The 16,029-nt window shown below is 35.6% G+C and overlaps 1 protein-coding gene across 1 annotated transcript in view; it reads left to right on the top strand.

Moving 5' to 3' along the window:
- The first annotated feature begins 377 nt into the window (after nt 1–377).
- The window catches only part of ZBBX (zinc finger B-box domain containing), a 40,457-nt gene continuing 24,805 nt past the window's right edge, over nt 378–16,029 (top strand). Inside the window, exons 1-6 of the mRNA XM_070946358.1 lie at nt 378–445; nt 902–1,015; nt 6,384–6,471; nt 7,670–7,718; nt 10,846–10,961; nt 11,466–11,561. Of these exons, the coding sequence (XP_070802459.1) occupies nt 378–445; nt 902–1,015; nt 6,384–6,471; nt 7,670–7,718; nt 10,846–10,961; nt 11,466–11,561 (531 nt within the window). The remainder of the gene's footprint in view (nt 446–901; nt 1,016–6,383; nt 6,472–7,669; nt 7,719–10,845; nt 10,962–11,465; nt 11,562–16,029) is intronic.

A 16,029-nucleotide genomic window follows, 5' to 3' on the forward strand; every position in this document is an offset into this window, starting at 1 on the left:
TCTAGATTTTGTTATGCTTAAAATAAGCTACCGGTACTTGAAATTAAAAGAAGTTAGCCAAGATCTACTTAAACCTCACTGATTTAAGTATTTGGAAGCTAACCCAAGCCTTTATTTCCAAGCCTTTTACACATAACAATATCCTTGTGTAAAGGTTATTATTCAGTATTGTTAGATCTAGTGTCTAATTAATTAATTGGTGAAACTTAACAGTACCTTTAGCTGTCCTTCTTCAGTACTTATTTTCTCTTCTTCCATTTATAAATATAGATGGAATTGTTAAAGAAACTGTTTTAATATAAGTTTTTTTCTCTTGTAAACAGATTTCAAAACTGTATGATTTGAACACGTCTTTAAGCTTTTCTGAATTTGCAATCATGAACATCAATGATTTTGTGATACTCCCTGGTTCAAAAACTGGAGTTTCTGTAAAACTGAAGGAAAAGTAAGTTTCTTTCTCTAATTGACTTTGAAGTGCTTGGATAATTCCCTTTTTATATGCATCATTAAATGCAAACTCTTTCTAACCACTAAAGCTGCAATCCTATCACTTACTTGAAGTTAATTTTATTGAAACAAATGAGAGCTGCCACCATGTAAATGTGTTCAGAATTGGGAGCGCTGTTCACATTTATAACAGTGCTTTCTGATGTCCTTTTTCTGTTTTTCTGTTTCTTTTCTTTTCTTTTTCTTTGTCCTGAATTGGTGGCCTATTCTTAAATAATTCCTTTATCTGCAGTGGCACAAACAGAATATCCCTTTTTTTTAAATTAAAAAGCCAAGCTGTAAATGTATAGTCCAGTTTCAAAAACTGCAATTTTTTGCTGCATTGCATATACTTTAAATAGAGAAAGAAAGTACAGTTTGGTGCCAGTTTTAGAGCTGAATTTAATCTGTCTAGAAGTGTACGGGAGCTGCAATTGGAAAAAGTTCAGCTGGAACTTGAAAATAAGGAAATGGAGAAGAAACTGAAGCAACTACAATCAAATATGAGCCGAGAGAAACAAGACAGAGGGTAGGTAGAACTTTAATGGCTCTAGTTATTATTTGGAGAGTAGAAGAGCAAACCTTTGGAGGTTACCCAACCATGGAAAAGTAGTATTCTTTCAGTGTTCAGTGTACTATTTGTTTAAATAGTTTTATATATAGATTTATGTATATATTTATTTATTTTATTAATCATATTTCTATGCCGCCCACTCTCCGAGGACTCTGGGCGGCTTACAACAGTCAACAGTATACTAAATAGCATATTGCCCCCAACAATCTGGGTCCTCATTTTACCCACCTCGAAAGGATGGAAGGCTGAGTCAACCTTGAACCGGTGAGATTTGATCCGCTGATCTGCTGAACTAGCAGTCAGCTGAAGTAGCTGCAGTACAGCACTCTAACCACTGCGCCACCTTGGCTCTTAAATATAAACACACACACAACATATAAATGCATAAAGTATATCTCTACTGTATATCATATCATATCTCTACTGAGCATGCTTTCTCAATATTCAAGCACCTTTTCTCATATTCTCTAGCATACTTTCTCAAGATACATATATAGTCAACATATCGTACTTCTTGGAGTATAAGACACACTTCCCCCCCCCAAAAGATGGTGGAAATGTTGGTGCGTCTTATGCACTGAATACAGCCATTTTTGGCCTCCCGAAACCCTGCGCATCCCATTTTTGCCAAAAACAGGCCCATTTTTTTGCAAAAACGGGGCCTGCAAAGTGTTTGGGAGGCCTGCAGAATGCTCCTGGGGAGGCCAAAACACGATGTGTGAGGGGGTTTGGGAGACCAAAAACGGGCCCATTTTTTGTGAAAATGGGTCCATTTTTTGCAAACATGGGGGCGTTTTGCCGTCCCCAGCACTCTTCAGGCCCTGTTTTTGCGAAAAATGGGCCCATTTTTCACAAAAATGTGACTGCATAGGGTTTGGGAGGCCTGCAGAGTGCTCCTGGGGGTCAGGGAGAGTAAAAACGTTTTTTTTCTTGTTTACCTCTTCAAAATCTTGGTGCGTCTTATATTCTGGTGCGTCTTATAGTCCGAAAAATACAGTACTTAAAATAATGCACATATACTGTCCCTCTCTTATCTACAGCCATAATAGCTAAGAGCAATATGCTGTAAATATAGACAGAAAAATACCATCACTGTCGTACTGAAACTTGCATGATTTAAAAAAAACAAATGAAAGATACGGTGGTACATATGGGGATTTATGAGGGTGCTCGGAGTTTTACCGATTACAATGTCCCTGTGATCATGTGATTGTAATCTCGGTATTTAGCAGCTGGCCTGTGATTATGATGTTTCAGTGAACTGCAATCATAGGATTGTGATTTCTGATGTTCTGTTCTGGCTTTGGGACTAGAGACCTGAAAGGAACCATATTATGGCTTCTATTATCTGCTGTAAGAGTTCTTATCTGTTAGCCAGAAGTCATGTATGATAAATTGCCACTACAGGAAGGGAATATCAGCCTTTTCTTTTACTTGTGACAAATTGTCTGAAGTGGGCCTAAAGATACAGGGAATTAATAAATGATATGCATGGACAGGAATATAAACAGATAGAAAATTCTGAGAAGACACTTTTGCCTTAAAAGCAAGAGGGGATTGAATATTTTAAGGCTGGCAACACAAGGAAATCTCATCTTATTAGACTTGATATAATGGACTTTGAGTGCAAAGGACCACATTTCTTCAGTGATTTATGTAATTTGTAATAATATCATTACACAAATGAGACAAATTATGCTGTTTCATGTCAAGTGACAGGAACGACACACAATTTTTATCACTTTCATGTTGATGTTGTTTTGCAAATAATGACAGAAATTGAAGCCGAGTTATGTAATTTACATTTGCATAATGTCTTTTGTGTCATTTGCTTAATGATGTTTCACCAGTGATGTCAATTAATACAAATGATGTGAATCGCTGCAGTTTTGTACTTGTGAATTTATTGAATATTTGCAAATAACAGACAACTTTCTTACCATTAGTCTGTTAAAGTGAAATTTTGCTATATTGTAGCAAATTTCGCATTACATTAAAATTGAGTTTAATGATTTATGAAGTACCTGCCAGTTTTTTTAATTAACCATAAAATAGCATAAAGTAAGAATGAAACTGTTTAAAATGACTAGTTGTAAGAAAGTGACATTTTCCTCCAGTGAGAATAATAAAAGTTTGTAGTGTTATATTTGTGCACACCTTCTTTCAGAGTAATCTTCACATTCCATAATTAAGTTCATAGCAATAGCTCTGTCTAACCACAGTTGGATAATGGCTCTAAAATTGTATATTTTCATTCTGCGTCAACTCTGTATTGTTTTTCTGTCCCCAATTAGTGGAAAGCTGCATGTATAAGCCACCTGTCTTTCCCCTTCCTTATCCCACTTTACCACCCCACCCCAATTCAGCTATGTTGATAGAAACTGTAAGTGTCGTGCCTCTCAATCCAAGCTAGAAAAGTTATTTTTAATAGAAAACTACTGTATCTGGATTTTATCCCAGCAACTTCAGCAGAAGCTTTGATCCATTTCTGGCTTGGTATATACTGTATCTTTGCATTAGGCCAAAATATTTGAAAAGGTTAAATTATGGGAACTGGACCAAAGTTAATTACTCATCCAAGTAACTTCTTCAGTCAAAATGAAAAAATTATAGTTAGGCAGAGAATCGTTGGAATGTACCAATTCTTGCCATATCAACTGCAGGGGTTTCTCCCCAAAATGTATTGCAAATGTAAATGAAGACTCAATCATCCAGGCCAAAAGCATCTAAAAATGGTTAAATTGTGCCAACTGGACCAAAGTTTAAGAAATGTCTCAGTTTAATAAACTTTGGTCTAGTTGCCATGATTTAAACTTTTTAGATGCTTTTGGACTGGATGATTGAATCTTCATTTACATTTACACATACACTCTAGACCAAAACTTTCTCTATAGCATTGGAGTCTTTTTTGTTTGTTTGCTGATTTGTTTTGTTTTGTTTTCTTCCATTGGGCTTTTGTGATCAGAATTCAATTTCAAGTGCTGTCAGGTCCTCAACTTCACTTTCCATTCTTTGAGAGGGCTTTATTATTTATAAAGTTCTTATATTTTACTAGAAATTCAGTCCTTATGAGCTTTAAGTGCATATGGCTGCATTATAAAAAAAACACCATTTGTAATCATTCTTTTGAGAAAATCATTTGAGAGAATCCATTTCAGATGTTGAAATATTCTGCAGACAAAGCACAACCCTTTTATCTGTAACTTTTTTGGGGTATAAATTTGAAAACTATTAACCTCTTTGTATTTGTTTCCCTTTCTCAGCGATGTGAGTAATAATGCTAACTTTCTTTCCCAGGATCAGCTTTTTAAGGATATGTGGTCATTAGTGTTCCAGTGTACTTAACAAGATATATGGTTCTGTTTAAGTTTAAGTGTTACTAATGATCTTGGACCATAGTCATTAATTTTTGTATCTTTTCCCCACAGTCTTTAATACCACATTCTACTTTCAAACAAGTTTGTGATCTCTCTCTCCCTTCCTCCCTCCCTTTCTTTCTTTTACAGTAAATGATGGCTCTTCAATTTGTCGGTTTATAATGCTTGGTTTTGCTGTTTGCTTGCAAAACAGTGAAGTAGCACTAGAACTGGAAGCAGTTATTATTTATTTTGGTCATTTTGCCACTACTTGTCTGAAAGTCCCTGGTGGATGATACTATGGGTTTGGTCTATTTAACCTGTAACATTTGGTCGGTAACATTTGGCCTGTCTTTTTTTTTTTTTTTAAAAGAAATTGCAAGTAAGAAATATCAAATATTTGTTCCAGAAAAGAAGCCTAAACTAAGCCTTTACATTCGGTTCAAAGTGTTGTAGCTGTTCTTCTTTAATCCTGGGTTACAAAACAAGCAAGAGCTAAATGGCCTATTGGCCATTATTTTTACTTATACATGATGGAAGCAGAGGGCAGGCCCTATTCCTTCTGATTCCCAAACAGTGAGAAGAGGAAAAGTAACAAAATAGGCAGTTAGAGATATTCTTGTTCTAGAACATAGAATACAAAATCATAGGATTGGAAGGAATCTCAAAGGTGTTCTAGTCCAACCTTATGCTCAATGCAGGAGAATTTATAATATCCCAATTAAATAGTTGTCCAGTCTGTTTTTGAAAACCTCCAGTCATGGGCACCCACAGCTCCAGGTGACAAGCTATTCCATTGATTAATTGTTCTTACTGTCAGAAAATCTATCCTTACTTCTAGGTTGGATCTGTCTTTAACAAGCTTCCACCCATTATTTCTTGTCCTGAAAATAATCTGGTGCTTCGGAAAATAATCCTCTCTTCTCTGTAACAATCCCTCAGTACTGGAAGTTATCATGTCCTAATCCTTCTCTAATCCTTCTCTTCAACAGGCTAGACATACCTGTTTCCCTCAACTGTTCATCATATGATTTAGCTTCCAGACTGTTTATCATCTTTGTTGCTCTATTCTGCACACTTTCTAGCATTTGTGTCCATGAGTACTGTAAATGCTCAGAGTTTCCAGATGTTCTAAAAGATGTTTCAGAATATAGTGGCGTGCACTTGTTTGCAGCATCTTAAAAGAGCCATGACTTTTTGTGGGAGGGATTAGGGGACTGGAGGCTAAAACATGAAGTACAATTGCAGGAATTGGATATGTCTACTTTAATAAAATGAAGGGCTAGGGCTGATACGATAGCAGTGTTCCAATATTGAAAGGTTTGTCACAAAGGAGAGAAGAGTCAGCCTATTTTCCAGTGCTCGTGAAAGCAGAACAAGAAGCAATGAAGGGAAACTAATCAAGGAGAGAATCAACATAGAAAAAAGGAGAAATTTCCTAACAGGTAGAACAATTAATCAGTGGAACATCTTGCCTTCAGAAGTTCTGGGTGCTCCATCACTAGAGGTTTTTAAGAAGAGATTAGCCATTTGTCTGAAATTGTATTATATCTCCCTTCTAACTATTATTCTGTTACATTTCTGGGTTTGCAGAGATGCCCCTGACAGCTGCCTCTAATTCTGGGAAAAAGCATTGTATTTAATGTGTTGCAAACAGGTGTTATATCCATGGTCTTGTATGCTACAAAGCTCCTTTTAGTGAGGGAATTAAAAGTGCTGTACAGTCTTAATAAATGTGTCAAAATTGCCAAATTTTCATGTGCTTATGAGAGTTCTTTAGGTGGGATTTTATCTAAATGAAAACATTTGAATTATTCTATCTGCGAGTTGGGCGGAATATAAATTTAATAAATAAATTTGTATGTTTGTGTAGCCTTTCAGTAAGTGGAAAATGGAGAACAGAGGCTGCCATATTCTTCATATTTGTTTATGAATGCTCATAAAAAGATTTTTTGATCTCCCTTTAGGCGAACAAATGGGTATCGATGGAAATCAGGTCACACTAGTTTAAATACACAACCACACATTTTACAAGACAAAGAAAATGCTATAAAGGTAAGACAGCTAGGATGTTTAAATAAATTTTATTTAAATGTCTGCAGTAAAGGAAGGCTTTTTGTAAGATATCACAATGGTCAAATTTTTGAAATTGATCAATTGAAACTTTTCTCTGGCTTTTTGATACTACTGTTACAAAGTGGGCCTGAATGGCAGATTTTTTTTTCTCCACATAGAAAGGCTTGTTTTGGATGAATGTGGCATGCCAACTGGTCCTCCAGCTATCTAGGGAGGAATTATCACAAATTCTAAGTCACAGCAGATTTTCATTTGAGGTTTTTTTTAGAAATGGCACCCAGATAGATAATATTGATTCCATTAATGTGTTTATTTTCATTTAGAAACATAGAAAATGGACAGCAGAAAAAGTCCTAGAGATCCATTGAGTTTGCCAGGTTTTCTGAAAACACACATTCTGGCATAGATAAGATATGTGATTTTTAGCTAGGCAAAGTGATAAAGAAAATAATTTATTTTAATTTAAAAGATTCCTTTAACAACTCATGTCTCCCCACCCCCAAAATTGACATGTTTACAGATTTTTGAAATATTGCTCTAAGTATTAGTAGTGATATGTTTCACTATTTCTGAGAATCTTCCATTTCTGTGTGTGAATTTCATCATTTCACCATCACTGATCATTTCCTAAAGGTTCCTTGACATTGTTTCTTATCATTCTTGATGTCTTATAGCTTTTTATCATCTGTGGTGATTCTCATGTTTTAGCATAACAGTTCTAAGTTTTAAAGACCACAAGTATCAAATATTTTTTTAAATGAGAATGTCATTTTAAAAGGAAGAAAAATAAGATAACTATGAAATAAATCAAGTTTAATCAATTGATTGTATTAATTTAATACTCTTGTCTGCAATTCCTGCAATTGATTCCTTAAATCAATTTTTCTTGGAAGCACATTGTACCTGAGGATGGCAGCCACTAGATCCTGAGAAAATGTGCAGTTGATTTAAGTAGTTTCTAAAAAAAACCTGCATGAGCATTCCCACATGATCTAAAACACTTTTTGCCTTCAAATTAGAAGTATGGCACAGCCCTATGAAGGACAGTGTTAGGAAACAAAGGGAAAGTTTGAAGAACAAGTGGAGAAATCACAGTTTAATTTTTCCTTCCTTCCTTCCTTCCTTCCTTCCTTCCTTCCTTCCTTCCTTCCTTCCTTCCTTCCTTTTTTTTTATCAGGTTCCTTCAGCCAAAGTAAAATTGAGGCTACTTAAAGAACATATTCCAGGTAACAAGGTATTAGCAATGTTGAGATTTGAAAATAATGCAGTAATTCAAATATGGTTGCAAGTAGGGCTATTTCTTCGGCCTTTTGGAGAATCTTATAGAAGCTGCTTTAAGTAGGTTAAGAGTTAACTGGTAACTGGCCTTACCAGATTAATTTTCAGAGTGAGAAAAATAAATCACCCAACAGAATCAATTCACCACAATGGTTTCCAAACCATATTCTATGAATCACTGATAATCCATGAGAACCCATGAGAACAGTGCAGGTTGTAGTCCTGCAAATAGAAGTACAATGACTGTGGCAAAAGAAAGCAAATATAGTACCAATGGTAATAGGCATCTTGGGTGCAATCTCAAAACAACTGGAACACCACCTAAACAGTGTTGGCATTGATAAAATCTCCATTAGTCAATTGCAAGAGGCAGCTTTACTTGGAATAACTTATATCCTGTGACAATATCTTTAATAACATCAAACAACATCTGCCTATCTCAATTCCTTGAGAAGGATGTGATAGGTGGATAAAAATGCCAGTCTAAACATCTGCCTGACTATGTGATCAGTCATAATAACAACAGATTTATTTTAAAAAATATGTTTTAATGTCCTTACTCAAAATCTCATGAGATTTCAGGTGATAACATTAAAACATCTTGTGAGAATTGATAATTTAGCAAGGTTCTATCAGTTTAATTACACAATAAATTTTGAGGATGCAAAACATTACAGATGGTCCTCCACTTAGGCACACAATTGAGCCTCGAATTTTGGTCACTGAGCACAGTGGTCATTAAGGAAGATGCCATGTGATCGCTTCATTCAGTTACCACAATCCCAACTCTCCCAGGTTGCACTCTTTAAGCAATGTTGTGAGTTGTTAATCAGAGAGGTGGGGAGAGGGCCCATCCTTCCCTGATAAAGCTGGGACAGGGAAAATGACTGCAAGAACATTTGGCTTGCTAGAGTTTTTGGCAGTTTTAAGGTCTGTTTCATTAGTTCCTCTCTGGAGCAGAAATCCCTTGGTGTGCTAGAGAACCAGACCTCAACTCTGGTGAAAATGCTAGCAAACATTATCATTCTGGAAAGCTGAGAATGCTGGTATTTGCTAGTGTTTTCTGTTCTTAAAGGAAAGGCTCTGAATGATGGTGTTCACTAGTATTTTCCCCTATGGAAGGGTAGAAACAGTAGCATCTGTTAAACTAGCAAATAGCAGCATTCTGAAAAGCTCTAAATGGTGGCATTCACTAGGGATTTCACCACATTTTAATAGAATAGAATAGAATAGAATAGAATAGAATAGAATAGAATAGAATAGAATAGAATAGAATAGAATAGAATAGAATAGAATAGAATAGAATAGAATAGAATTCTTTATTGGCCAAGTGTGATTGTATACACAAGAAATTTGTCTTGGTGTATACGCTCTCGGAATACATAAAAGAAAAGATACATTTGTTAAGAATCATAAGGTACAACCCTTAATGATATAAATCTTAAGGATACCAACAACAAGGTTACAGTCATACAGTCATAAGCGGGAAAAGATGGGTGATAGGAACGATGAGAAGATTAATAGTAATGCAGACTTAGTAACTAGTTTGACAGTGTTGAGGGAATTATTTGTTTAGCAAATTTATTTATTTATTGGTTCGATTTATATGCCGCCCTTTTCCGGAGACTCAGGGCGGTTTACAATGCGTTAAGCAATAGCCTTCATACTTTTGTATATACCTGCTTAGTAGGGCTTTCGCCCCCCCCCCCCCACAAGCGGTGTTCTTTTTTATACAAAGTCAGCTTATTGCCCCCACAAACCGGGTCCTCATTTTACCTACCTCGAAAGGATGGAAGGCTGAGTCAACCTTGAGCCTGGTAAGATTTGAACTTGCAATAATTGCAGGCAGCTGGTGTTACTTAACAGTGCTTTAGTCTCCTGCGTCACCAAGGCTCTTAAAATTATTTGTTTTAAGCTTGTTTCTCCACTGTGGGAGGATTTCTCCTTTCTTCAGGAGGAGGAAAAGCATGATGGGGGAATGGACCTCTCATCCAATATGCCTGGCAGTTTCCCCACTGACTTTCTGGGGAAGCCAATAGAAAAGATTGTAAATGGCAATCACATGATTACAAGGCAGTTGGCAACTGGTTGTAAATGCAAACAGATTGTCATGCACCTGAAATGCAAGCATATGATGGGGGTGATGGTGCAACATGTTTATAATGGCTGGCATATTATAATTTACAGGCCATAAAACACCCCGTCGGAAGCCATCTGTGAACATTTATTAAATAACTGGGTGTAACTCAAAGGTCACTTGTATCTAATGTTGGAGTTTTGCTATTATGGGGGAGTGACCCTGTGCCATAGATCTAGCATACTTCCAACTTTGGTGTATGTTGCGATCCACAGATGCTTTCAGTGGACAATGTAAAGATCTGCATAAAGGAGAACTTGGAATCCATTGACCAAACAAGTTGCAATAGCACTTAGACTTATATACCGCTTTACAGTGCTTTACAGCAGTTTACAGAATCAGCATATTGCCCCCAACAATTTGGGTCCTCATTTTACCCACCTCAGAAGGATGGAAGGCTGAGTCAACTTTGAGCCTGGTGAGATTTGAACTGCCAATTGCAGGCAGCAGGCAGGCAGCAGAAGTAGCCTGCAGTACTGCACTCTAACCACTGCACCGCCATGGCTCATATTAGATTTAATTCTGTTTTAAACGTATTTTAATTGTTTATATTGTATGTTTTTTAATTTTGGCTGTTCACCGCCCCGAGTCCTTCGGGAGAGGGGGCGGTATAAAAATCTAATAAATAAATAAATAAAAATAAATATGTCTTGAGAAATAGTCTGAAAATATTTATTATAATATACCAAGATTAGAACTTCAGTTACTTTGATGTAATAGTTATTTATTATTGTGACATGTATGCTACTTAATTCTAAATAATATTGATCAGCTTATGTCAAAAACAAAAATCAAGAACAAATTAATGATAGTAAACAACTGCAGCACCACCAGGGGGAGATAAGTTAGCCCTCTTTACTGCCAAGTTACTTATTAGTGCCGTTCATTTATCTATACTTCTTACTTGCTTGCTTTAAAAACACATTTACATTTTGCAGCTTCAGATGCAACCAAACAGCCTTTTGTACATAAAACAGCAAATGATGCAGCCACTGAAAGGCCTAAAGTGAAGGGCAAGGCATGTGGTCAATGCGAGATGAAGATTGCATTGCTAGTAAGTAGGTGGAACACTATTTGACAGACTCTGGACAATAAATATACATATCAAAGATATATCAAGTTTATTTTGTGTTTGATAAAATCCTGCTCTTATTATTATCTTATAATGGCATACGTTAACAAAACAAACTTACAAACTAAAAATTCTCTTTAGTAAAATGCTTATGAAATTAATAGAAGCTTTTGCCATCCTGAAAAACTTTTTACCTTAAAAAAAAAGTGCTCTGATCTAGTATAGTAATTTTTCCTAAATTACTTTGAGAGAGTTTCCTCCAGCCTCCTCCTCACTTCAAATAGCTCAGTGGCTTCGCAAGTACCCTAACACCTTGTACCTTATACAAGTACCTTGGTTTTTTTACTGATATTTCTTTGGAGCTGTTTTCTTATTTAGTTGTAGGGAGCTATAAGTACAATTAGGTAAACTGAAAAGTATTTCAGGATCACAAAGATATGCATTGAATGTATTTGTATCTTAATTTCCTTTTTCTCTCTCCACAAGGTGTGTTTAGAATGTGGAGAAGATTATTGTCCTAGTTGCTTTGCCAGAATACACCAGAAGGGAGCACTGAAACTCCACAGAACAACTTATTTGCAGGTATATTTCTTTGCAAAGCCTTGTGTAATCATTGCAACTTCTTCTTAGAAGGCATATTACCACTAAATACATGCACAAACAACCACCAAGACAAATTCAGGAGCACTTTTATCTTTGATATGTAGAAATCCTTTTGGCAGGTTGATGTTCTTATTCTCCATTTACTCTTACCAAGTAAGAGTACTCATTTGGGCTTAGAAACATCCCTAAATGAGTAAGAAACCTAGAAAATACATACTTGAAACTCTGTGCAGAGAATTGTGCTTAAAGTCCATAACTCTGTTCGGATAATGCAAATAATTATCATTATCTGCTGATAGCTTGTAATGGCTATGGCATTTTTACAGGATGAGTGCATTTATGCAGTAATCTGGTCACATGAGCACTTTGGCACAGCAAGCAGCCTTCCTGATTGAAAGCAATAGAACATACTCTCATTAGGAACATATCACTTTATATATAAAAGAGGTAGAGATCACACCCATTTTTGTATCTTTTCTTGTCTAACAAAACCATTCATTTTGTGTAACTGAACATCTCTTGCTATTCAATTGGTTCCATCTGGCCTTGCCTTTCAGAGAAAGCACCCTTGATTTTTAATCTCTACAGAGTTTTCCTTCACCATATTTTATGCCTCTATTCCCTGCTGCCATAACGGCATGGGAAAATTGCTTCCCCCACAAGGCATAGTGCCATTTGGAACATAGAGCTATGGAAAGAAAGCCAGTTATTTGGGTCCTTTTCACTTAATTATCTCCACCATTCATCCTAGTGGAATGGTTAACTGCTTGGAAGCACATACATTTTATCCATTTGCATATGATTCCAAATATCATATCTAAGTAGTTTTTAGTATGGTTGATTTAATACATCTAATGATGTAATGTAAAGTGAGTGGAGATACATTTTGTGTATTAATCAAAACTAGTCACTTAAAAGTGGCCCCTCCGAAGTCCTGCTGTGTTGATTCATCATGACTGCAGTGGGCAGGGCTGTTCTTGGGAGGGATGAGCAAAGAACATTGGGAAAGAATGCTAAAAATGTAATTTCCCAGCAAGATCACTCAGGGTACAAATTGCCCAACTAAAGTATGGATATATTGGGCAGCGGCGCTATAGGAAGATGCCAGAGGCAGATTATCACGTTAGTGATAAAGTTATCAGTTCATACTTCATAGGAGTAGGCAATGTCAAACCACTCCTATATTTTTACAAAGAAAATCACATAAATAGAAAATATAAAAAGGCTTCCAATAATGATGCGTTCAGGCTGTTTAGCACTTATCATGCTTTTGAGGAAGAGCTGAGGATAATGGTGTTTAAGATGTGGCTAGATTAAAGCCTTTGGAATGTCTGGTTCCATACAGGAAAAGAAAATTCTAAGTTGCAAATGGGAATGGAATGTAAGAAGCATAAGCACAGGAAAGTTTAGCACAATGAAAGATGAAATGAAATGGCCACAAATTGACATCTTAGGCATCATCAAATTGAGAAAGACTGGGATTTAACATTTAGTCAGAAGATTGGTTCACTTGTTACTCAGGACATGAAAAACAAGCAATAGTATTGCTTTTATAACTAGAATCGATATAGCTACAATAGTTCTTAGATACAATGCATCCAATGACTCAATAATATCAGACTTCATGGACAACTTTTTAATATAACAATCCTTCAAGTTTATGTTGCATCCACATCGCATAGTGTGGAAGAAGAGGAGGTTGATGAATGTTATGATTATATTCAATTTGAAATTGACAGAAAATGCAAGCAAGATGTTCTGCTTGTGATTCAAGATTGAAATGCCGAAGTTGGAAACATTAAAGAGGAAAAGCTTAGAAAACCAAAATGAAGCAGGAGATCAACTTGTAAATTCTCCCATTCCAATAGTTTCTTCATAGCTAATACTGTCTTCAAACAACCAAAATGATGCCCTATGCATGTTGTCAGATAGAATATATAGAAATCAAATTGACTATATTCTTGCTAAAAGAAGATGAAAGACCTCAATTATAGCATCAAAGACATGACCAAGTGCCAGCTGGAACAGATCATGAACTTTTCATGTGCAAGTTCTGAGTTAAGTTAAAGAAGAAGAAAGCCAACCAGCCTCCACAGCATTATCTTGAGCGTATACCCATCATTTTCAAAGACAACATCAGAAATTCCTTTGAAGTCCTGAAAAAGAAGAACTGTGGACTCAACTAAAAACAAATTGGCTGAGAAGAATGTGAAAAGACACTGCCAGACATAAGGTAGAAAGAAAGAGGAGATGACGACACCCAGCAGAAAGGTTGATGGACTCAGTGGTTGCACTATTGGACGATCTGAAAGACCAGATTAGGGATAGATCATTATGGAAAAAAATCTACATATGAGGTCACTAAGAGTTGACACAATTGATGCCACATGATAAATTAATCAAAATGACTGGTGATAGTTTCTGGATAAATAGAAAGAAGATGCCTCTTCCCATAACTTATGGTTGACTTATGTATTTTATAGAATTGGCCCGATTTTGTAAAATTGGATTATTAGGGAAGACATTTGAAATAAGAAAATAAAGTGGGCCTGTCTTAATTTACCTATAACTGGTCAAATATGGAGCGTTATTTTGGAGTTAGAATAGGGCCAATACTACAAAATTCAATAAAATTGAAACAGATTGAATCATCCTACTTCTAATGAAAATGTTTTGGAAGCTAGAACACCATGAATTGGGGATTAGTTTCCTGTAAGAAAGAGTTAATGTTTATGGATAAACAAGGAAAGAATGAAAAAGGTGAGGCTATAATTGTGTGCTTAGAGCAAGCAATTAATGTGGCTTCATTCATACATATTGCTAAAGCAGAATTTTTCAAAAAACATGAACAGAACCTACCGGCTTGGTTTATCAGTCATACAAAGGCATGTTAGATTTATAAAAGGCACTAACTTAAAAGCAAGCCACATTATGGCTTAATATTATATCTCAAAACTCGCTGTGCTTTCATAATGAAAAAAAAGTATACATCAGAATAAAAGTAATATTTTTGGAATCGGTATACTTGAACGGTCGTTTTTGTTATAATAATTTATTTCTTTCCTTTTTGCCCATAGGGTGCTGAAGTTAGGAACTCAAATCCTTTTTCATAGACTTCTTTCTTTTGCTATCTGCCAACTGGCAGCTTTAAACATGCTTTGTTCCCAAACGAAATACGTTTTTGTAACTGATCCTTTCTCTTTGACTCACTTCACAATAAAGTTGGCCATTCTTTGATGAAAACTGATGTTCTTGATATTTGTATTTTTACTGTAATAACAGGGACTTGACAAGTTTATCCAGGAGCCACATTTGTATGACTTGGGATTGACATGCAGTCACCTAGTCTTTATTGCCAAAACCAAATACTCAGAGAGCAGTTAAAGGTGCTTCCTTGCATGTAGCAAAAGATGAGAGCAAATTGTATATACAGAAACAGAATCCAAACACCACCCAGTTGAGAAAGTCCAATGTTGAATATAAGAAGCAATGCAATTAAACTTGTTGTTTATAATATTAAAACCTTTCATTAACCCTTACAGATGTCTTAGGTAATTTATATATTGTGTTATTTAGTCTCTTGGTTCTAATTGTTAGTAATTTGAAGAATTTATTCAAAACATGGAAGAAAAAATTCTAGTGGTTAAGATATATAATTTGCAAGGGGTATGCTGTAAAAACTTGTTTGTAAAAATGTAGTGTCAATAGAATTGCCTTAAGTATTCTCCAATTTTAGGATAAAACATTAGCAATTTTTATAATTAGATTTTCCCCCTAAAATGTTTAATGCTTTAAGATAATTGCGCTTGTGTCACTGGCTGCTTTCTGTGTATTCATGTTTCTGACCTTCTGTTTTATAGAGTATAGGCCGTTTATGCTCCCACTTTCCCTTGCATATTGGTTTCAATTACTTACTTCTTGGTTAAGCAGGGCAAATTGTATTATTTTCTTTAAATAAAAAGCCCAAAACCACAGATTGCCAGAGCTGATGCACAACATATGTAGTTCTTTAATACAGGAATGTTTATTTATAATGATGTATTTTGGGGTAAATACTAACTTGAACCTTTCTGTTTGTTTTGTACAATATTTTTAATTATACTATCTATTTCTATTACAGAGAACAATTTGTACAATATTAAAATGAATAGTACCTTTTAATTCTTAATATTTAAATTACTTGCTTTTTATTGATAGATTTGTATTTTTCTTTGCTTAATCTTAGTTAAGAATTTGCTATATGTTGTGAATTTAGGCAGCCAAGGCTAACCAATATTTTACATTTTTTCCTTTTAACTACTCTATAATCCCTTGCATCAGGGTGGAGTTGGGGCAACTGAATGGAACTGAGCGTTTACTGACTGGATACCCTTCCTAACGGCTATGCGGAGTTTGCAGCAAATATTTTCTCTTTGCAATCAGAGAGAAAAATATCTATTGCTACCTA

This window comes from Pituophis catenifer, unplaced genomic scaffold (assembly GCF_029215685.1).
Source record: "Pituophis catenifer annectens isolate HBS135680 unplaced genomic scaffold, rPitCat1.0.hap2 SCAF_6, whole genome shotgun sequence".
Taxonomy (NCBI): domain Eukaryota; kingdom Metazoa; phylum Chordata; class Lepidosauria; order Squamata; family Colubridae; genus Pituophis; species Pituophis catenifer.